This window comes from Tamandua tetradactyla, chromosome 6, assembly GCF_023851605.1.
Source record: "Tamandua tetradactyla isolate mTamTet1 chromosome 6, mTamTet1.pri, whole genome shotgun sequence".
Taxonomy (NCBI): domain Eukaryota; kingdom Metazoa; phylum Chordata; class Mammalia; order Pilosa; family Myrmecophagidae; genus Tamandua; species Tamandua tetradactyla.
In genome coordinates, this window is record NC_135332.1 from 163,899,395 (window position 1) to 163,923,259 (window position 23,865).

General features: G+C 39.5%; 1 protein-coding gene across 5 annotated transcripts in view; it reads right to left on the bottom strand.

The window, feature by feature from the left end:
- Positions 1-249: 249 nt before the first annotated feature.
- ENPP2 (ectonucleotide pyrophosphatase/phosphodiesterase 2) overlaps positions 250-23,865 on the bottom strand; it is a 108,810-nt gene continuing 85,194 nt past the window's right edge. For 2 of the 5 annotated variants that reach the window (XM_077167546.1, XM_077167542.1), the window contains exons 18-26: positions 22,621-22,805; positions 20,122-20,173; positions 13,356-13,430; positions 11,868-12,004; positions 10,938-11,073; positions 10,175-10,252; positions 6,950-7,082; positions 4,829-4,985; positions 250-848 (exon numbers count right to left, since the gene is read on the bottom strand). In XM_077167546.1, the coding sequence (XP_077023661.1) occupies positions 678-848; positions 4,829-4,985; positions 6,950-7,082; positions 10,175-10,252; positions 10,938-11,073; positions 11,868-12,004; positions 13,356-13,430; positions 20,122-20,173; positions 22,621-22,805 (1,124 nt within the window). In that variant the 3' untranslated portion in view covers positions 250-677. The remainder of the gene's footprint in view (positions 849-4,828; positions 4,986-6,949; positions 7,083-10,174; positions 10,253-10,937; positions 11,074-11,867; positions 12,005-13,355; positions 13,431-20,121; positions 20,174-22,620; positions 22,806-23,865) is intronic. The other 3 variants (XM_077167543.1, XM_077167545.1, XM_077167544.1) reach the window with 3 other exon arrangements.

Consider the following 23,865-nt stretch of genomic DNA (forward strand, 5'->3'; position numbering starts at 1 on the left):
ACAGAGAAAGATATTCAAGAGTTCTTTTGTTCCCTCTTTCTCCTTGTCCTTTTGAATTCCCATAGATAATGTACCCAACCTATCTCATTCAGGCCACTGTATTCGATATCGTGGCTGCCACTCTGACCATGTGAACTACATCCACCTAGGAAGAGGGCCCAGTGCAGGAAATGTGCTCTTTACATGCAGGAATACAGCTGCAGCAAACATTCTAAGTTATGAGATAAAGGCCAAACAAGACGAGGAAAAAAAACTGAATGTGTGATTTATTATATTTAAGATTGGTCTATAAAGCTTAAATATGTCTGTCAAAGTTAATAGTAAATGAATGCAACTTTACAAAATCAGTATTTTGAGACAGTACAGAACTAAATGTGGCAACTGTCCACTGGAAAATTAATATTTCCTCAATGCAAATATCAAATCTGCAGCACCACTGAGAAGCTTCCACTAAAAACGCAGGCTGCAGTATAGTATTACAAGCTCTACTCAGAACATGAGGCTATCTAAATCAAGCATTAAAGAAAAACAGTGGAGTCCTTCAGGCGTAACATGTCAGATTTGGTACAGGATTAAAATACTAACTTTTTTAATGTCCTGGTTTCAAATTAATAAATACAAAAACAATATAAAAATATACACCACTTGATAAGACTGCACTGCAGATGATCGGAAAGTTAAATTTCGCTTTCATATGTATGCAGGTAGGTCTTTAATGACAGAATCTCTGAATAGCTACGGCTGGTCTTTCGGAAGAAATCCAGGCTGGTGATTAGTTCAATGTCCCGCACCCGAGCTGTGTGCATTTTTATGAGTTCTTCTACCCATTTTGACTCATCCTCTGAGCTCTGCAATGGAAAGAGAACACATTCAGGGTCACAATTTTCCAGAGGAGGTTCTCCAAATAGCCAGTTGGCTCCAAGTCCATAGATAACCCTATGTATTCTTGCACAGCATCTGATCAATAAGTATTATTCCCTCCTGCCCCCACCCTCCCATACTCAACACTATTCCTGTTGGTAATGTGCCACAACTACCTGCTTTCAGCTATAAACATTTCCAACAGCAGTTATCTGTGCCAAATAAACAAGGCCTGTGGTCTGAGAGGGCATTTGATTCAAATAGGTTCTCAGAACATAAATCAAAATAAGGAAAACGAAAGGCCCTGGGGAATTCAGTAATTTCTTTTCCAGCTGTCAAACTGCAACATTGCAGCACAGGGCACAAGTGATTTGGGAGGCTCTTCTGCTTCCCAAGGAAAAGTGAAGCGCTTGCACCCATTTACAAAATTGGGCATGTACATTCCTAATCTTTGTTAAGAAACTGCAACATCAGCTACATCTCTATTTTACCGGAATAACTTGATATTTGAATAATGAGTTGGATCAGAAGCAGCTCAGTTGATAAAGGTGGGCCCCCGAGGTGGAATTGTGACTCCCCCACTTCCTGCTATAAGACGTTGGTCAAGGTATTTCATCTCTCTAAGGTCCAGTTTCCTCACCAGAATATAAGGGCAATGTTTAACTTTAGGAACAAAGGAAAAAGGTAAGGTATGGAAACAATTGCAAAGAAGGAAGGAAAGAAGGAATTCTGTCTTAGTTGCTTGTCAAGTATTGCCTCATTGGTACATTGACTAATGAAAGTCATTTGGACGACCCATGCTGAACAAATCTTTTCATGTCTAACTTGAAACTAAAAAGTAATCCAGGCAAAGCAGTTCTTTGCATCTTAAAAATATCTTTTGGGCGGGCCACAGTGGCTCAGCAGGCAGAGTTCTTGCCTGCCATGCTGGAGACCCAGGTTCAATTCCCTGTGCCTGCCCATGATGCAAAAAAAAAAAAAATTTTTTTTTTCTTTCACTTTTCAGATGTTGAGGGAAAGAATGAGATCTGAGAGCCCTGCGAATGGTGAAGAAATGGCTCCATTCATTAGTAGACATTGGGAAGGAGAGCTTTTATAAATATTTTCACCCCTAGATCCCTCCAGAATTGCAATGGCTCCGAAGAGTCTTTCTACAGATTTAAGAGTGGATGCATGTCCTAGCTCTTAGAACACTCAGATGTGCTCTCACCCAGCTCTTTACCACTACTGGCCTCAATGAACTAGCCATCAAAGCCCAAGAACCTGCAATGGGTTTTCTCGGAAAGCTCTAACCCACACGGACCTGGACTGGGAGCTGCCGCAGCTTGTGCCAGTGCTAAATATATACCAGGAGGGTACTGGTTCCGGAAACTGATTCATAGCCATCTCAGGCAAAATGAAGAAAAAGGAAGAAATTGCTTTGCAAGCTGGGGAAGTAAGGATTTTAACCCTCCAGGCCTCTCCCTCCTATCCCAACTTAACCAAGCTCTCTGAAATTCACAGGAAAGGACAAACCTAAATATAACTACCCACAGCAGTATTGACCAACCCTCAGTGTGACCATATAATTAACGAAGTAGGAGGTCTCTACAGGTCAGGACCCCCTCAGAGTAAGCAAAGTAAGCATGAAGCTGTATTTTGGGAGAATTTCCATATTCAGCTCATTTATTTGATATTTCAATGGCAAGTCAATTATAGCTTTGTAAATGCAGTCATTTGAATGTGTGGACAAAAGGTGAAAAGGTTGTTCCTAACTTAATGATGGTCAGCTAAGACTATCATAGGAATGTAGAGAAAAATATGTCTTCCTATTTCTTTCCTTGGGAAGTGATTTGCCAATTTCATTTGATGCGCATGCTCTCTTGTGTCTCACCAGGCCTCCCATTAGTCATTAGAAAATAGTGGCTTCTGCCCTGATGTCAGCTGGCAATCCACATAGTATTTCTTGTTTCAGCTCACACACGATAAACTAGTGTTCTTTTTTGTAGTATATTTAGTGCCACTTTATTTTTGAGCTTTTAAAATTGATTTCCTGTTACTAAGCCCCCAAACATAATGCTGAAGGATTGTCTGGTGTTCCTAACTGCAAGAAGATGGTGATGTGCCTTAAGGAGAAAACACATGTTAGATAAGAATGAGTTATAGACCTGTTCACCATGAGTTCAATGTTAATGTATCAGTATACATATGGTAATTAGGTTTAGGTGTCAGCTTGGCCAGGAGAAGGTGCCTAGTTCTGTTGCTGTGGACATGAGCCAATGGCACTTGAAGCTCATCGGTCACTGATTACATCTGCAGTCAGTTAGGAGGAGTGCCTTCTGCAATGAGTACCAAGCAGCTCAGCATACCTCATCTCAGCACTTGGAGCCCAGCCCCGGCCTTGGGAGATGCAGAAAGGAATCACCCTGGGGGGAAAGGTGTGGGAACCCAGAAACCTGGAGAGAAGGCCAGCAGAGATTACCCTTGCTTTCCCATATAAGAGAGACCCTCAGATGAAAGTTAGCTGCCTTTCCTCTGAAGAACTATAAGTTTTGAACTAAATAAATCCCCTTTTGTAAAAAGCCAATCCATCTCTGGTGTGTTGCATTCTTGCAGCTTTGGCAGACTAGAATAGTATGTATATAATAAGGTATCTTTTAACTGGAGAAGATGTGACCAGAGCCTTGCAGGAACCTAACTGCATTTCCCCCCAGAAGCAGTGGTTTTTAATGTTTGCAATAGCTTTATAGATGATAACTACTGTGAATAACCAAGAAATCAACTGTATATGTGTTTAATCTTGATGTAAAAATCTTACCTCCCCAACAAGTTTATTAGTAAAACTGAAACATGAAGGAAGTATGGCATGATACACAGAAGCATCCCATTCCCTGGTACATGATTAGCTAACCTTACGGTTATGAACAAGCAAACACAAGTCAGGACATGAAGATGATGGTAGCTTGTCTCTCACTTATAGTTCCCCCACATCTACACCTCCCATCTAGTCAGTCTATTCATGATTGTGGTATATAATATTATACTGACTTCCTTTCCCCTTTGTAAATGCCCAGACCACAATCCCATTTCAAGTTCAGTTACCTCACTCTGATGGGTCTTGTCAAAGCCCTTTGCATACCATGCTTGGCCTCCTCCAATACAAATTTATCTCCCTAAAGCAGAGTCTAAAATTAACCGTGGAGCATGTGCTTTCCAGTACCTTACACCGGCAGAAGTTATAGGATTTGACCCCGAGAACAAAATTGGTATAGGGCCAGGGGTACACAGCATGTCTTCTTGCCTAGAGCTTTTCATCCTACAATACTGCCGCCCGGCTGTCACAGAGGACAATAAGTGAATTGGGAGGTAACTGTACTATTAGAGAACTCATAACTGGGAGTTAAAGAAAACCTAACTTGTAAGGTATGCATTCCTCTGAGTGGGTGTCTTTTTCAAAAGAATTTTGAAAAATATCCCCAAAAGTAAAGAGAGATGATGATGAGCTCCCATGAACATTATCAAATGTTGTTACTTTCTATTTTCCTTTTTTTTTTCTTTTTGTATGCTGTATGTTGGGGGGTCATATTTCGTTCTCTTTCCATGTGTCTATCCCATTATCGCAGTACCACTGTTGGGGAGTGAATGCATGGGCCAGGAATTAAACCCGGGTTTCCTTCGTGGCAGGCAAGAATTCTATCACTGAACTACCCTTGCAATCCCTCTATTTTCCTTTTACCAAGTATATATACCTTTTGCAAAACTAAAAGTATTTTCATTTATCAAAACTGAATATAATACATAAATATGACACATATACACACACAAACCCCTGCTTTAAAAAATAATATATTAGAATACAAAATTCTTCAACGTTGTATGAAGCTCTGTTTTAAAATAAGTGTTTTCTAGTTTAATCATGGGAGCATAAACTCAGAAACAAAGATGAATTATGTAAGCAAATCCTAAAGGACTTTGCCTCTGAACTCACATTGCAGCTCTCCTCGTTGTCGGGTCGGTGAGGAAGGATGAATGAGGAGACAGAGAGGGGGCCATCACACTTGTCGGCAGGCTGAGTGAAATCCAGGCAGCTGGTGATGATGCTGTAGTAGTGAGTTGGAACAGGAATAGAAGTACCTTCCACATACCTGAAACAGGAAAGTAAAATAACATGACAGTTGACGTGGAAACTTTTTATTCCCAAAAAAAAAAAAAAAGGTGATCAACGAGTATTGCCTAAGTCACTAAATTTAATTTCTACTCAATTGGTCAGTTCTCACTTCTACATGCTAGCTAGCCTGCCTCGGTATTTTTGAAAAGGTATTTTTTCTGCCTGGTAACACCTCTCCCTCAACCTGGCAGAGCGGGGAAGTATATTCCCAGCAGAGAAAGCAGTTTGAACCAAGACTTGGATGCTGATCAATACAGCAAAAACACAAGGCAGTGATAGCACATTATGGTGAGTGTAATTGATAGCACTGCATTTGTGTGTGATTGTGGTTGAAAGGGGAAGTTTAGAGTCACATGTCATGTGTCACCAGAAGGAAAGCTAGAGGTTAAAACATGCTACTGTATTGCACAGTAAACCCTGTTAGTGGATGATGACTATGATTAACAGTATAAACATTAAAAAGTTCTTTCTTGAACTAGAACAAAAGCATGTCAATTTAAGGAAGAGTTAATAATAATAATAATAATAATAATAATAATAATATATGGGAAAAAATGCACCAATTCCAAACCATGGACTATAGCTAACAAAATATTTTACTCTTCTTTCACCCACCAAAACAAATGTACTGTACCAATGCTGGAAGAGAGGGGGATATGGATGTTTGGGGTTTTTGTTTTGAGCATGAAATGTCTTAAAATGGATTGTATTCCAATAGTGTAATGTTACTGTGAGTTGCTGATTATATACTTTGATTGGATTTATGGTGTGTGACTATCTCAGTAAAATAGTTTTAAAAAACAAACAAATGAAAAATCCCATAAGGCTGGGAGAGGCAATAAAAGCCAAATCCTGGAAGGTTCTGAGTGCCAGGGGATGGAGTTTAGACATTTTTGTTTAGGCTGTAACATTCCAGTGAAGGTTTTTGTGCCATGGAATGTCATTATCACATTCATATTATAGAAAGACAACTTGCACAGAATTGTACGAAACAGATCAGAGGCAGGACATTGAAGGTGGGGGAATAGCCTTTTCAAGCCCCAATAATAGCCTGAACTTGATTTACAGAAAATCCCCTTAGCAAATACAAAGGATGAATGTTAACAATAAACACAGAATAATAAAAAGTTTTTTTCCAGTGGAGAGAAGTTCTAGTTCACAATTTCTTAATGGATTGAATTAGTAACTTAATTTGAGCTCAAAACTATAATAATCAGAAATAAAATGTACAATTAAGATCAAACTAGTTAAGATATTTACTTCTATTGTGTTACTTATCTGTAGCAAATAATTAGAAGAGACTGTTAATTATTTGTAAACCACCGTTAAACCCTCTCATTTTGGACTGTTCTGTTTCACGCATTATAAACTTAAATGAAGACATATTCTGGTTTTGGTGTTCATATCTTCTTGCCTTCTCCATCAGACCATGCGTTCTTCATGATCACAAACTATGTCTTACCTTCCTCATCCTCAGTAGCATCAAGGATAGGGATAGATACGCAGCAGCTGCTCCACATTTGTTAACTTTTGGAGTCACCCAATATCCATATGCAATTTCCTTTTGAGATGTACTCTCTCAGAATATTTAAGAGTTTCCAAAATTCTCCCTCCCCCAAAAGATGGAGGTAAGTGGAAAATAACATCTTCCCACTGAAGAGTTGTTGAAGAACAAATGGCTTTGAATTTTAACTTTTTTGATATTTTTTTTTTCACAGAATGGAAAAATGCATTCAGTTACACAAAACTCAACTCCATTCCAACCACCAAGGGCATGTTTGAATCAAAGGTCCAAAAGAACTGAAGAACACACAAAGAAATTTGCAGAACAAAAGATTTAAAGGATAGCAGCTCTTCCTTAGCATATGAATACTTAAGAAACAGCCTTGAGGAAAATCTTGAAATTTGAAAATTCACACTGAGTGGGAATGAAAAACTTACTGTTTGATTTTTTCCTGAGTGTCATGTAAGCCATCATAATCATAGTCAAAAATCGGTCCACTTATCACATTAACTCCATTTCTTTCCAAAGCATATTTCTTCACCAATACCCTTTGGAAATAATTCCAGATTCCTGTGCAGAGATAAAATCAATTTCTCATGAAAAATCTCCTTGCTATGTATGGCCAAATCCCCTCTAGGATGCATTCTATAAGCCGTATGTTACAAGCCAAGAGAAGGAAGAGCTACTGTGGTTCCAAAGGAAAATTGACCCTAAAACTATCTGTGTGTGCATCATTTATGAACCAGCAAAAGAAAAGATAGTAAGCTAGGAGCAGTGGAAGAGTGGGGGGTTAATACAGTCCAGAAAGTCAGGGAAGGATTCCCAGATGAAGTGGTTACTGAGCTGAGATCTGAAGTAAAAGTAACTGTATTGTAGGCAAAGAGGTACAAACAGAATATTCTAGGAGAGGGGACAGTACAGGAAGTATGGTGCTCCTGAGAATTGAAGAAAATAGGCCTGGCTCTACCTTCTCATCCTTCATGATCTTATCCATATGCTAGTTCCCAAGTCCATGTCCCTAGCTGTGTCCTTTCCACAAAGCTCCCGACATGTTATCCTACCACCCATGTCATGATCTACTGAGTGACCACATAGCCGTGTCAAACCAAATTACCCAATTTGTTTTCCTTCCCGATGCTGCTACAACCCTAGGCTTCTTCATTACAGTTGACTACACTCACTTTTGTTCTAGCGAAAATCCTAGAAGTCATCCCTGAATTCTTCCTGACTTCATATCTATGTGAACAAGTGCTGTCAGTGTTACTCCCAAATGCATTCCAACTGTCCCAAATCAGACCACTTCTCACAATGTTCACAGCCTCCGCCTTTGAGTTACATCCTCTTCACTGAACTTCCACAAATGGCTACTTCCTGGGCTCTCTTCCTGCCCTACAGCCCATTCTTTAATCCAGTGGCCAAAAGGATCCTTTTGTGCCACAAATCAGATATTACATTCGCCTACACACCTCCATTTCTAATACTCCAGTTAATTTATCATTATAATTAGAATAAAATCGCAACTCCCTACCATGGCCCCTGCCTACCTCCCTGACTTTACTTACTTCTCCTTTGCTCCTTCTACTCTAGCTACATAGCTTTCTTCCTATCCCTCAACTTTGCTAAACTTGTTCCAGTCAAAACTTTGTATTTGTTCTTCCTTTGGCCTGGAATACTAATTCTCTGATCTGTGCATGTCTGACTTCTCCCCATTATTCATGTCTCAACTTAAATGATACCTCCTCAGTCACATTTCTTTGTCTACCCTAATTCCAATTTATCTTATGGCCATGAGAAGGGCAAGAGAGGAGCAGAAGGGGAAAAGGGGGTAAAAAAAGTAAAATAAGGAAATGAGTTGGTTCTGAAACATTAGGTTCAACTCACCACATTGGACGCTACTGGGGATTGTGCGTTTCAGGCCAATGTCACTTCTTACCTCTATTTATTAAAATGTACTTGACCATTTTTCTCATTGTGCTTCTCCTGCTCTTTGTACCGTCGATACTCAACTCTGAGAATGGCAGAGCAGCCCACCCCAGCCAAAATACCTTAGATAATTATTTTCAGTAAAGAAAAAAAAAAGGATATAGTGGGAGCAGAGTTCAAATGTTAAATTGGGCATAAAAAATGGAGATGCAGAGAGGGAAAGAAATTACAATAAGAACAGTCAAAAGGCCAAACCCACAGAAATGTGGCATGTGAAAAAACCATTCCCCTGGTAAAGAACAGCAAACCCTCTGTGAAAGTCCTTTGCCACGCCAGCCTCAGGGTGGTGCCTCTATTACTGCTTGGTCAAAAACACATCAATAAAGAATAAGGAAACCCAGTAAACCCTGGTTTATGGAATTAAATGAAGCTGTATTCCATGTAATATTGTGATCATTGTATCTATGTGAATTTCTGAAATGTTCCTCAATTGGTTCTGAGAACAAACTAAGAAACCTTTTAAAAGTATAATTTAAAATTTCACACATAAGCAATGGATTCTACCTTTGAATAAGGCTTCATTTACTAACTAGGTCACCAAATAAACGTTATTTGGGTCATCTCACCAATGATGTCAAATTGGGGAGACCCGCCACTGTAGGCGACACTCTACAACCACTGGTCTCTCTTTGAGATTTTAGATCAGTCCTGAGAGCCTTATAGCATGGCCCAATCCTCCTCTGTTGAGAGGAGTTAGGCAGATTTGCTTCCTTTTCCTATTTTTTCTCACTAGCATATGGTATTCCTCACTGTAAATGAACTACATGGAGGTAAAAGCTATTCCATGATGTTTTCTCTATCTTTGAATATATGGATGGATGAAAGGATATATGGGTGGGTGGGTAAAGGAACTCTTCTATCAGACTTTAAAAATGGATTCTTTAGACTACTGTTAAGATTCTTTAGATTCAGTTAAACTACAAATCCTTATACACTGTAGCAGCCTAACAACCAAACTTCTTACTTTTACAGATGAGAAGTTAAATGGCATTTCTATGATCATAGAGTGATCCCATGCCAGGGCAAGGACTCCATGTGCCCAGCCATTCACAGTATCATTATCATTCACAAATATTTATATTATGTAAAAAGAAATTACAAACGTTCGAAGACATTAAGACCATAATTTGCACAGCCCTAAAACCATCTGAATTTGACACGCTGGTGATTCAGAGACCTTTTAGGCTCTTGCTGAGTTTCAGGGTCAACATCCAGAATGCATCACCACCCCCAAAGAAAGAGGTGCTACTGGCTTTTACTGTAATGTGCAATAAACAAATATTAACATTGTTAAACATCAGTGGCTTTCAAAATACCGAAAAGATGCTTTCTGACCATCAAATAATAAGCATAGAAAAAGAAAGAAAACCAGATTAGAAGGAAAACACAAACTTGGTTTACTTCAGTTTGTACCATTTATGACCTGTGTGACCTCTTGAGACTTCAATTTCTTAATTATAAACAAAGGGTAAACTTTCTACAGGTAAACTACAAAGGGTAAACTACAGATTCATACTATAGATCAACAGTGGAGAATTTACATAAAAGGCCTTAAATTATAAAGGCTAAACACATGAAAGGCATTATTAAAATTCATATAGAAAGAGAAAAGGTAAATGGTAAATTCAGAAGTGTTTATTTTCATAAATGATAGTTTATTAGGTAGATTTTGGACTTACGTTTGAAAGCAGGGTACATTGGAACCATGTTGGTTATAAAGAATGCATCATATTTAGCTTCTGGAGAAGAGCTCAGATCTAAGCATTAGAAAAACCAATAGTGAATGGTAGGTACCAAAATCCACACCAATATGCAAGAAGGCACCCAAAATGATCCAAACAGATGAAGTGAATGAACCCACTTCTTATTCCTATTCATTACCTCCTTTAACAGCATTTTCTACTCCCCACCCCCTCATCATCTCTTTTCTTTACTCAGTAGTTCTCTCTCATATAAATTTTCACAATGCTTTTTCTTCCTGTTTGGTTCTTGAGTCTACTGCGTGTTATGTATAAGAATTCACTGCCTCCAGTTGAGCAATTTTTAGACTTGAAAATTGCCATCAAGGCAACGAGGCATAATTAAAGGACTCTGCCTCTTTCTGAGTGATTACCTCTACAGTATTATTTAAAGGACTCATAACATAATGAGTCCTTATTTCACTTTCAGATTCTCATTAATGATGAGAGGAAGGACCAAGCAATTTCCTTCATACTTCCAAACTGCCCTGAAGAACAGGATTTTTGAAGATGGTCTCTTTTCTGGCCAAATTCGGAAGGCTTCCACAGAAGTTTGGGTCTGGAATCTCTTGAGAGTCCTCTCCAAAAGAAAGCCTGGGCCACCGAAATCCCAACTTCCAAAAAAGTTTCACACACCAGGGCTTCACAAAAATAGCATCCCACCCCCCGCCGAGTTGCCACACCCTGACACTCTAGAACTTACAAGGAGGAAAGAGGAATCCGTAGGACATCTGTTTGTCATTTTTGTAGGCCAAGCAGCTCTGACTGAAAAGTGGAGAAACACGGACATCGGGGCGGACGCACGAGGCCAGGTTTTCAGGAATGCCAGAGACCTCAGCCTGCAGGGAGGGAAAGGCGCTCAGGACCCCCAGCTCCGAGGCAAGGCCCTGCCAGTAGGGAAATACGTGGCTACACTGCTCTCTCGTGAGCAGCCCAAATCAAGCCCTCGAGCTTTTTAGTAAGCTCATATCAGATGCCTTAAAACACCCTCAGTTTTATATACGATAAGCATAATTTTTCAGACTTATTTTTTTTTTAAGCAGCAGAGCCCTTTGAACATCTTAAAACAATAAAAGATGCAGAATATAAAGCAAACATCCCATTCTTGAAATAATGAATTGGACTCCCCGGAACGCAGTTTAAAGCGATTATGCAAAGAAATAATCTGGACATTTCCCCTACAAAAATGCAGGCCTGTGATCACATAGTACAAATTAGCAAAATGCCCAGTTTTTCACAATAGAAATAGTCTCTTCATTTGTATTCAGAAATTTAAAATATACCTCAAATGCCAAATAACTTTAAAATTCCTGGTAGAACATACCTATCCTCATTGGAACCCAACAATAGCAAGCCTTTATTGAAAAGAAAAACAAATCTTGGGGACTTTTGTAACTATTGGGCAGTGACTTCAGCAGAGTAAAAGAAACTAAAAGAATTAATATGCTTCCTTCAGTATCATGGAGATATTTTAACATTGCATAAGGTCAAGTTCAAAGTATCCTATAATAGATCCAACATAGGATTTCTTCTGGAAATTTTTTTCCTAAGAAAAATTATATTAATCAAGCAACCATTATATTTATGCAAGGAACATGATGAAATGATAATTAGACCCCATTTTCTCAATAACCTGTTTGGAAACAGTGTATGATGTCCACAGTGGCATTAGGAGTAGTTCACTATAGCCACTTTCAAAATCAGCATGATACAAGATATCATATCTAGTTCGGTAAAGCACTGCAGGTCGTCCGTACAGGTGATGTCTCTCTAGGAAAGAAAAAATAAACTGCATTAATTATATATTAAACTTTATCTGGAACATTAAAGAAATATTAGGAAAGAGTCAGTTGTCCAAATTTTGTTTGCTTATTTATTAATGATGTAGTGCCTTCCCCTTAATCAAATGAGTTGTCCTGTTCCTTTTGTAGCTTTTCTGATCACCTAAGCATAGGTCAAATTTAGAGTTAGCAAAACTATAACAAAAATGCCCTATTTCAGGCAGTGCAATGGTGATTCACGGCAGAATTCTTACCTGCCATGCCAGAGACCTGGGTTCGATTCCCTGTGCCTGCGCATGCCAAAAAATAAGCCATATTTATCTTGATGCTTTTTTTTAGTTGTTTAAAAATTTAAGATACATAGAAGGAAACATTACATAATAAATTTTGAAATGATTCAACTGAATAGAAACGCAATAGTACTGAATTTTTGTAAAATTCATTCATTGGACCCTAGAGAGGCTCATCAAATTAACCAGTGATTTAATTAAGAGGTAGGCTGTCTTTGATCATTACTTGCAAACTGCAACTCAAATATGCGTTATTTGAGCACAAAATGTGAGTAGTAAATGAGCATTTAAAGTAAGCAGCTTTGACACCTGGGGAAATATTCCTTAGGTAAGAATTTAAAGGAACATGTATAGATAAAATAAGTGGGCATTCAAGAAGGGTCCTTTAAATACACAAGCAGAAATGTCATCAGTTACCAAAGAACTCCCTCTTCTTAGGAAGAAAGGTCTGACTCCTTACTGTTTGAGGAAGAAGAGATGTAAACTTAGTATAAATACCTGAGCTTGTTTTGCCCATTTTGGATGGGTCAAAGTCAGAATTGTCTGAAAGCCTTGGAAATTGTGGTCTGAAAGACCAAAATATTTGGAGATTGAGGCTTAGGCAAGTCACCAATTCCCTATGTGATAAAATATATTCGCTCATTATTTCTATTAGAGAAAGGCAATTCTGGCAATCACTTATTAAGTTATATATACATGTTGCTTTAGTTAAAATGTTACCATTCTATGTAAGTAATCAGGAAAACACTTTTGTAGAATACTTTGGAAAACCCTCCCAAGTAGAACTGCTGATTTGAGGCAAAAGGGCCCATGCTGTTATAGCACAAGCCTGCTCTGGGTATTTTAGCTTTTTCAGCATTGCAGTAAATGTAGAAGCCTTGTTTAGGCTGCCAAATTTGGGAACCCAGCCCTAAGAATTAGCACATAATATGGTATTATGTGAATAAAATATAGATGGACAACACCAACCAAAAGAAGCCAGCAAATCATGACATTAGTACTTGAGGGTAGTTAACCAACCCAGACTTTCCTTCAAAACTCAAACCAAACCTTTTCTAGGCTCAACATTTCCATTAACGCTTTCTTTGTCTTCATTTTTGCTGCCTCTGAATTTTCTGGTTTCAGCTGGAAGCAGAGGTTATCAAGATGCTTTGAGAAGCTATTCTATTATTCAAGTTTTAATGATCACCAAACACGTTCCTCCAAACTCAGATGCAAACATAGCGTCCTGTCTATTCCGTTGATCAAAAAACGAAAAAGCCATATTTCTCCAAGCAGCAGCACACCTGCTTAGAGCAGCCACCAAAGAACCTGGTTGGACAATCTACGAGCCCCAAGACTCTGGCTGCTCCTGCAGTCCTTCTCCTTCCTCCACACTCCCCAGCACAGCCCTCTGTTCACTAAACCTGATATATGGGCAACACCATGATTGGCAAATCTATGCTGCTATATACATTACTCCCTTTATCTTTGCCAGGAATAACCTCTCCAGCTTCTCTACCAATCTTATCACCTACTCCTTTCCTATTTATTCACTAATGTATCCTCCCACTCATCCAACATTTACTGAGTACCTTCTTTATGTCAGGCTTTGGACTACAGACTGAAGATACTGCAAAGGGACAAAACAGAGCTCTTATTCTTCAGGACCTCACAGTTCAGTGGGCGAGACACACAGGGTACAAATAAACTAAGATGCAATATGGAATCTACTGTTATCAGTGACATCAATAGTTACGGAAACACAGAAGATGGCACATGCTGCTGATGGAGGTGAGATGGCACTTAAAGAACATCTGAGGTTAAGCCAGAGTGGCCCTACATCCTGGTTTATGCTTGTTGGCCTGGCAGAATTGTTACCAAAAGAAGATGACAAATAAGATGTTTACCTAATTCAGCTTACCTGGAAGAGATGGCAGAAAGAGAAGGGGGGATGGAGGAGGAGAGCATCTTAAGATTCACTTTCTCCTGGATGATTTCCCCAATCAAGCTTCTTTATTTCTGCTCGCTCTTCTATTCTGCATTTATACACTCAAATTTCCTCCAAAATCTGGACTTCCTAGCTCCCAAGCTATTGTTGCAACTGCAATTTTTTGGCACATAGCTGGACCACAAGACTGTCATTATCTAAATGACCATTTCTCAATTATTACTGGACATAATTGGCATGAAGAAAAATGCGGTGGTTCTGACAGCCCCCTAACATCCGACCAAGGTCCGCCCTGACCAAAGACTCCACTTAGGTCTTTCTGAAGCATAATAATTGCTTTGTCAAAGAAAGAGGTGAAATCATCTTTGCAGCCAGAAACACAAACTTTATGGTCCAGAATCAAGATTTAGATTTGATTTTTGAAGCGTATCAGAGTTTCAAAGAATCCGAGGTTCTTATTCAAAGCCTGACTCTGCTATCCTGTGACATCTGGGACAAGCCATCATCTGCACTTCTGCTTAGCTAAGCAGAAGCATACTTGAATGCTCTCTGAACATGTGCTTGAGCTCTTTGTTTCGAAGACCAGCAACTCTGGAGACCCGCCTCAGAGCCTCTGCTTTTGAAACATATTTGTCGTGATTTCTTGATGTGGATCTAGGATAGTCTCATTTCCTTCCCAGGCTGGGTTCCTACTCCATGGAATTCCAGACAGAGCTTTCACTCCACATCCTGATTCCCTGTTTACAATAGTGTCTCTGGCACTTTTGTTACAGGCCAAAGTTCTCCTCCAGATACCACATTTGGCAAACTACCATGAGGCAAATCTTTTTAAGTGGTGTGGACTTCCCCAGTACTCGGTCTTTTTTAAAGTCTTCCAAAATTTGGTCATCCGGCTTTGAGTTGGTGTTCCTTTTCCCTCCTTGGCTTCCTGGTTCATATTCCCACAGATTAGCCGTCTGACTTCAGACCCACATGAAAATCTCTCTTCCTTATTTTTTTAAAATGTTCACTCCCACAATGATGTGCTCTTAAATTTTACCACAGAATTTCTATTCAAGATCTTTCCTTTCCCTGTGTCATTTCCCCTACTTTGCCATTCACTGCCATTTCCATCCCCTCTGGGATTAGGTTAGATGCCTCTATCCTTTTTTTCCTCAATCATTAAAACCATGTTGTAATTCTTTAACTGGCCTTATAATAACTTTATAATGGCAGGGATTATATTTGTCTTGTTCACTGTTGTATCCAAACTATCTACCACAGTGCCTTGTGTATAGTAAGTACAATAAAAATCAGCGAAATAAAAGAATGATTGCTTTTTTAAAAAAATTATAGTTCTTTACGACCCTCTGATTTTCTATATAGTATCTGCTTAATAGAACCCTCAGAAACAGACTGGGCAGATTATCAGTATCATTTCTATTTTACTGATGAAGGAGCTGTAGGAAAAAACTGCAGGAAATTTTAAAATTTGTTCAAGAGATTATTCAGCTGCATAGCAGTGCCGAGAATCTATGCCTCCAGCAGGCCTGGTCCATGATTCTGCTCCTTATTCTTTGGGGCACTTCGCTTGGATGCTGACTGCTGGGATACACGAGTGGAGGGAGGACTGGAATCAGGTTGCAACTCGTCCTGGGCACCAGCTATCCTGAAGGAATGCCTGCTGAGAAGCTGACGGGGACACTGGGATGCCTCAAGGTATCCAGGACTTCAGAAACAACTTCCAAACCTGATGGGTACCCAGATCCTGTTTGAGGGATGTTTTCTTTGTTCCAACCCTTAGAAGCAGCCGCATTTTAGGAGGAAAGCACATGGACTTGAGAGTCAAACAGACCTGAAGTCAATCTCAGCTCAGCTCTCTATAGCTCTGTGACTCTGAAATCTAACCTCCTCAAGCCGACCTCACTGTGGCATTGAGTGTTTAGAGACAAAATACGTAAATCATTTCATTCATTCTTGATTTTAGCAGGTGTAAGATTTTGGGAAAGGGCATATGCTTGACTTCAATATCAGCAAAGAATATTGATAGGCAAAGGTAAAAGTCAGTTTTCCAATTTCATCAAATTCATCTTGAATCCTACTGTGTCATACATAATTGTACTATATGATTTCTTCCAAATCTTCGCCCAAAATACACACACACACACACACAATACTACAAGCACATCTCCTTCTTTCTTTAGCATAACTAGCATCTGCAATGAAATAATAAAAGTGAAAAACACTTCAGAATTTAAAAAGTCTACAAAGGAGATTATTTCTGTAGCCATAGTCAAGACTTTGCTTTCAAGGTAACAAGGAATTCCCAGAGTTAAACTCATTTTTCTGTCCAAATTTACTTCTCATTGCATGTGACAAAGGACCAAACGTATATAGGTATTAATTTTTAATTCATTTTTCATAAAGATAAGTGCTACCCTAACAATCTAAACACTTTTTGTAACAATGTACCGTGAAGGAAGACTAAGAGGAAAATAAATGGTGGATTACTTTTACAGGGAAAATTACAGCTGGCTAAAATGCCTGAATTGCTTTTTTATGAGAGATTTAATAACTTCCACTCTATCCATTCATTTGTTCATTTATTCAATTCAATGTTTCCATGAGTTTTCATTGTATATAGTCTACTGTTACCATAGGGACATATGAGCCAGAAACAACAGTCGTGCCATTAGAATCTGCAGTTCAACACCTATCTAAATATATTTTAGTAAGCAATTTAGGTTATTGTTCAAAATTATATTTTCTTCCTCTTAATTTTAATGATGAACTTTATTCTGTAAGTTTAAATATTTATAGCAAAATATTCCCTAATATTAATCTACTATACCTCTCTCTTATTTCCTGAAATATTCCTTGAGTTGTTTTGCCAACATGGAATATACAGCTTTTGCACATCTGTTTTGCACAGATGTATCCATGATTCTGATGGCCTATCACATTCAAGCAGCCATAGATGAATGTTACAAACGGAATGTGCACAGCACATGGTTTCTTCTTTAAACCTCTGCACTCTACATCTGTGTTTAGAAAAAAACTGGTAATAAAAATGATACAAGTTTGCATTTGTGTAGGGCTTTAGGTTTACAAAGTGCTTCAGAAGCCTCAGTACATATCCATAGGTATCCAGAAAGGGGAAGTAATTATTCTGAACATAACGCGTGCACACATACCCACACAGTGACTCGCACTCCCAAGGCTCATGCTACTGGAGCAGACAGTGAATATTTGCAATGAGAGGCTGGCTTCAGACCCGGGAAACATTATAAAGCCTTGAACGCTTTGCAGCTGAAGCAATGACTGAGAGGGGACCCTTAAAGAAACACGAAGACCAAGAAAAATAAAGACATAGCGACAGATAAAGACACAGATACAGAGAGATAATACTGAGGTTTATATGTATTCTAGAATCTAAACAAGGAAATGCTTTGAACATAGTAAGGCAATGCTATATAAATAGGTGTTAAGTCTCTCTTATCACTAAAGGCCATCCCACATGGCCATGACTCAGGCCAAGTGCCACTGTGACCTTCTCTTCCTATTTTATACCATTGTTTTAAAGCCATATACTGCATGCTATCAATGATGTAGCTGGCAGAACCAGAAAGTTCTCAGAGAAACCAGTTTGCAGCTCAGAGTAACCACTGAATGAAAGTATACTGAACGAATCCACGAGGGTCCGTTTCCATGAAAGTACATAAGCTTCAGGGAATTATCTTTAAATAGTCACTTATGTTCAGTTCCAAGCACAGCAATGGAAGGGTGAGGTCACTCACTGACTCAGCTCCCTCCAGCCCTGAGTGAGTGATCCTCTGAGAAGATGCTTCTTGTTTCGTTGGTCCGAAGTTTGAGGCTACTGTTGGCGCTGAGCTCTGAGACCGGTTTTGTTGCATGAGCACACTGCCACCAACAAATTAAATGCAGGGATTCTTTTTTCCCCAGACAGAAACGTTTTACCACCATGATTAGTTAGAGCTTAAATCAGCAAAAGCATGGGAGTCTATTAAATGCTGTTATACCTAACGATTTCGTTGGTGACTTTTAGAAGAGAAACATCTCATTATTATTTCTCCGCCTTGATGACTGGCCATCTGAAGCATGAGCATCCAAACCACTGACCCTGGCAAGGTTCCAGTTTTTCTAATTATGGTGACACTGTGATAACTATGACACTGTGATTCCACTGGAAGCTAGCTGTCAAGCATTTCAAATCCCCGGTAGAGTTTGTGAAGGACTTGCGGACCCTTCCACCAACTAAGTCCTATCTTCAAAGCTGTGTTCATTGACTTATGCCAAAAGGTCTGTGTGTTCTCTGATCAAAGGGGAGAGGGGGAGGGTGGTGATCCAGGAAAGGGAAGGAGGGGGCCGATGTAGACCTTTGTAAACAGGGAAAATAAGTCAAGTAAATAAGGTCTTATACTGCCTTCCTCAGTTTCTACTTAATCAGATTGGAAACCATGCAAATGATAAACAAAACCATATGTGAGCTAATAAAATCTGTAGGAAAAAAAGAGTTCTTCCAACCATTTGTGAAGCTAGGGAGAAATGATGGTCTAAGGTACATGCACAATTTCTTTTAAAGATGCCCCCAAATCAAAATATATTTAATCGCAATTCTGGGAATAATTTATTTCTGATTGACTTAATGCTTACCCTTTTGAGCATAAAACTACCTTAGTTTAGCCACTTGAGGGGAATCACTCTAAACAACCCCTTGTCCTCAGAAACAGAAAGTTAATACAATTCTCTTTTTATTACAAAACCACATTGAAATTACCAATATGAATTATAATCCTGTGCAAAAAGTGATGCTCTCAGGAGAATTTGACCATGTGCTCTTTACTACATGACTTGGGACTGCTGTGTTTGATTCTAGCTTCTTTTTAAAAACTTTGTTAGTCATCCCCCCTTGCTGTTACAACTTGCTGTCCCATCTACTATAGTAATTTTACGGGTCTTTCCCTCTCCTATTTTCCTCCAATTTCCTGGAACTTTGAATTCAGAAGCTAGAGGTCGTGTGGTTCCCAGTTAGTCAATTGTCTTTCTATAAGAGGACGATAAATGCCTATCAATTGCAGGACAGCATTCCCATGGGAAAAGGATACTCTCTGTTCTATCATCACCCTGGTCTGGGATTTGGCCAGTGAACTGTGAATGGAAGTGGCACAGGCCCTCTGCTCTTAAAAGGCATAAGTCCCATTTCTCTTTTCCCCCTGCCAGGAGAAAGGCATGTCCTAGAAAGGATTTGCTCCTGCAGCCTGGACTCCAGAATAAAGAGTGGACATGGGCAGGGCCAACGTGGGCCTACAGTAAGCAAGAAATACATCTTCCTTGGTAAAAATCACTGGGATTTAGGGGCTGTTTTTTATACCCTCACCACAGCGTAAGCGGGCAAAGTTAACTAATACACGACTGTTATCATTGAATACATGAGAGTGAGTTCGGGTTCTGGTTTTGTTCCTTCTGTGTGTCTGTCCCGACCACAGCAGACACACTGACTTTCTCCATAGGTGAGCTTCAGTACAGCTCCCAGCTGCTATTTATAACTGTGATTACAATTTCTTTATAAGCATCCCTATCACTCCCTTAACTTGTGACCCATCATATACAGAAAGAATGTCTGTTTTTCAAACATTTTTTCAAAATAGTTTTAATAGCTATTGGAAGCAAAAATCGAACTGAATTTTTCTATCACACAGCTAGCTTTTCTGTAAATGTAATTAGCCAGCAGCCTTTACCAGACAGATATAAAAATCACTTTGCAACCTAAATTCTAATTTTTAAATGCATTGCGTCTACTCTATAAAGTAAGTTTAAGAAGTTTCTTCGATTTTTGAAACCTAGACTACAAAACGTATCTGATTATCTTCTGCATAAACCCCTTACCTTCCGTATACCCTTTTATAGGAAGGCGTTTGTTGAGTCCATCCAGTTTGTTCTTCACGTGCGAAAACCAGACAAGGAGGAAAAAAGAAGAAGAAAGCATATGAGAAATGTTCTGACTTTTCTGTCCTATTCTCTCTACTTAGCACCTTGGCTAAACTTAAAAGGGGATCCTAAACTCCATCAGTTAGTATAGGGCTTATTGAGGGATTACAATTTTATCTCAAACTAACTGTTTTAGTGCTTCCTAGTAGCACTAAAGCCATGTGTACCTCCTTGAATCCCTCCAGGACTCGGTTTCCTTTTCTTAAAATGGGAGATAATCATGGTACCCATCTTCCATCTTGATAACGATGATTATTTGGGAAGACATATGCAAATTAATTAGAATAATATCTCAATATTTTGGATTAATCCTAGATCCACTAAGGTAATTCCCAAACTAATTTATGAAATCACTTTTTCCAAAGCTGAAAAGTAACAACTCAGCAACCCTACCCCTCACTCTGTCCTAGGGATACTCTAGCATATGTGTACAATAAAACATTTGCGATAATAGCTATTACAGCACTTTTTCTAAGAGCTAATGTTGGAAATGATCAAATATTTTCATATAGGAAAACCAATAAAATCACGACAGTACACTTATACCGTCTAACTATTATGGCTAACTATTAGTGGTAAAAATGAACTCCAGTTTCATGTATTAAAATGCATAAATCTCAAAAAGATAATGATGGGGAAAGAATTATAGGATTCATATAGTATAATAGCATTTATACAAAAATTTGCAGTATGCAAGAATCTCTGTATTATTTAAGGATACATGCTATGGAGTAAACATATAGAGACAGACTATATTCAAGATCCCAGTTACCCCTGGGGTAGAGAGAAGATGGGAAGGAGTTGGGTATCCATGGAGCATCAACTAAATTTGTAGCAAACTAATGTTTGCTTTCTTACAATGTATGCATAGAGACATTGATTTTATTAGTCTCTACACCTTTTCAGTATGCCCAAAAAGTTTAAGAAAAGAAAAATAATCTTTTGGAGAAACCCACAGACAAAATAAAAGCAATCCAGAATTTCTCCAAAATGGTTTAAGATAAGATTATCCTACGGATCTCTTAATCTCCAGAAGAAAGGTAATTCCAAAAATAATATACAACAAATAGAGTCATCTAAAACTGTATCTCGGATCCTTTTCAAAGGGTGACCTTTTCAAATGACCTGTCTTATAGTAATTAGTCAGAAGAAAAAGTAGGAAGGAGAACAAAATCACTGAGGACTGAGCAAACTGCATTTCTCCAGTGCTGAGCCTCCTAAGCTGTAAATTCTAGACCCGAGGAATCCTGGAAGGTAAAAAAAAAAAAGAGGGCTCGGGGGCAGGGGTGGGTGGGGGTGGGCAATAGGACAACTATTTTCAATTGTTCTGAGGTCTAATAGAAAAAAAAATCACATTTACCCATAATAAGACCATACAGGCAGAAACATCAGATCTCCCTGCTTTAGACTAGAATCACATCAATTGAGCAGTATAACGTGGGTTATTTCCTATTTATCAGGAGTGCTGATTGGCAACTTATAGGTCTTTGATCAATATATTTCAATAAGCAAATTATTGCAAAACATTTGTAGTTTGATATTCAAAATTGACCAAAACATGCTGTGCTGGGTTGTCTCCATTTGCCCCTGAGATCCATTTCGCAATCTTCCACACCATGCCCTCTGCCCAGAAATGCTGCCCTCCCTCTAGGGACTGCATCAAAGAGGAAGTTTGAGCTCAGCCTTCCTGCTGGGCTCGACCAATGGGAGCCACACACGGGAGATTAGAGGAAGGAGAGGCAGGTATATTTACTCCCCCACTTCCCTCCATGGCTGCTTGTAATGGATTAGCAGCAACCCCTTACCAAACACCACAGTTCCTTCCCACAGAGCTCTCTTCCCATGTTGTGCAACTGCTCCATCCCTCCACCTTTCAGGCCTAGAAGGGACAACCTGCTAGCCATCCCCAGTGGCCTCCCTCAACTTGTCCAGCCTTTGTAGATAGTGCTTTCATTCACCATAATAGAAGCAGTCCTTTAAAACTCTTTACAAACCTCTTCTGTCTCCTTTCAGGATCCCAATGAATATATACATGATCCATGGTTGAAAAAAAAAGAAAATATTTGGGTTGGAATTCTGACTCCAGGGAATAGCATCATGAATTCGGTCTTTTGCCTTTCATTGTCAATTCTTGTGCTGTCCAATTGTCAATTCCTGTGCTGCCCAATATGTGGCTCTTTCAACTTAAATTCAAAGCAATTAAACTAAACAAAGTGAAAAATTCAATTCCTCATCCACACTAGCCACATTGCAAGTGCTCAAAAGCCACTTGTGGCTAGTGGCACCCTCTTTGGACAACTTGGAAATGGATGATTTTCATCATTACAGAATGCTATTGGACAACATTGCTCTACACCCAACAAGTGCCCCCATGATAAACATGAAGATTATTTCTACCTTTGGCTCTACCTTATCATCACAGGTGCAGCCCAGGTCAAAATCAGACTGAAGGAATGTAATCCCTGGATAATTGGGTCTAGTCACTTCCTCTGGCATGGTTGGCCTGAAGGTATTAGTACGCAGGAGATGATTCAAACTTCCATGGGTCCCATTATTAGGAACTGGCTTCAATCCCAGGAGATCTGATAAGAAGATAGAAAAGGGGCCAGGTACTTCTTAAATGTTTCTTGATGGTAAACTACAGTAAGAATCAGAACCATTCAGTTTCCCATGGCCTGCAAATTCTGAAAACAAATCTGATTAGGATGAAACACAATTATGATGGCAGACACTCCCTTCTTATTTCCTGACCCCTTCTAGACTGACTATGTCTTGCCTCAGCTTTCTCATACAACCACGGTCATTGCTTGACAATAGGAAGAGATATGCCCCCTGCACCCCCCCCCCCCCCAAAAAAAGAGTAAAGCAATAGGGCCCTGTTTAGCTGTTGCCTATGTCTGTGATGGTTACAACCCAAGAAGACAAATGGGGCCATCAGCAGCACAACCTTCCTGCATCTCTATGGGCCTTTAAAATCCCAGATTTCAAAACAAGACTTACTTGCAATCAATAAATAGTCATGAGTGTGCCCAGCAGAAGGCACACATCTACTGCCCTCATACAGAAGCATGGGGGCAAGCGGAGGCTTTGGCCCCGTGCCTTGAAGTGCCACTGCTAGATGAAGAGGCTGATTTCAGAGCAAGGGAATAGTTGCCAAGTGGGCACACAGTGACTTGCCTAAGCTGAGAGTCAGGGCAGGGAAGAGCTAGCAGCCAAGATGGGAAAAGAACCCAGAAGAACCGACTTGCAGACTCCCCCTGTAACCACCAGACTGGCACTCCTTTGCTAAATAGGAAAAGTTGTCCTCATTCAGGAACTAGAAGCTCAAGGAAGAAAAATAATTAGAAGCACATAAACAGCTGGCCAGGATGCATGCTGGCAAAATTTTAACTGGGCTGCAATGTCAAGAGATGGAGGTGGGAGAAAGCTCTGTGCCGAACTCTTGCTTCACCAGGTCTCTGACCAGCAGTGTCAAACTGTAATGCTATGTTGGACCAGCCAGAGGCTGCCAAGAACAACACTGTGAAAACTCCCCCATTAGTCAACTGTTGAAGGAAGACAAAGAAGCCTTAGAAGGAGATGATATTCTGTCCTTCCAACCAATAGTCAAGTTATAGCATTTTAATGACTGGGGGTGGAAGG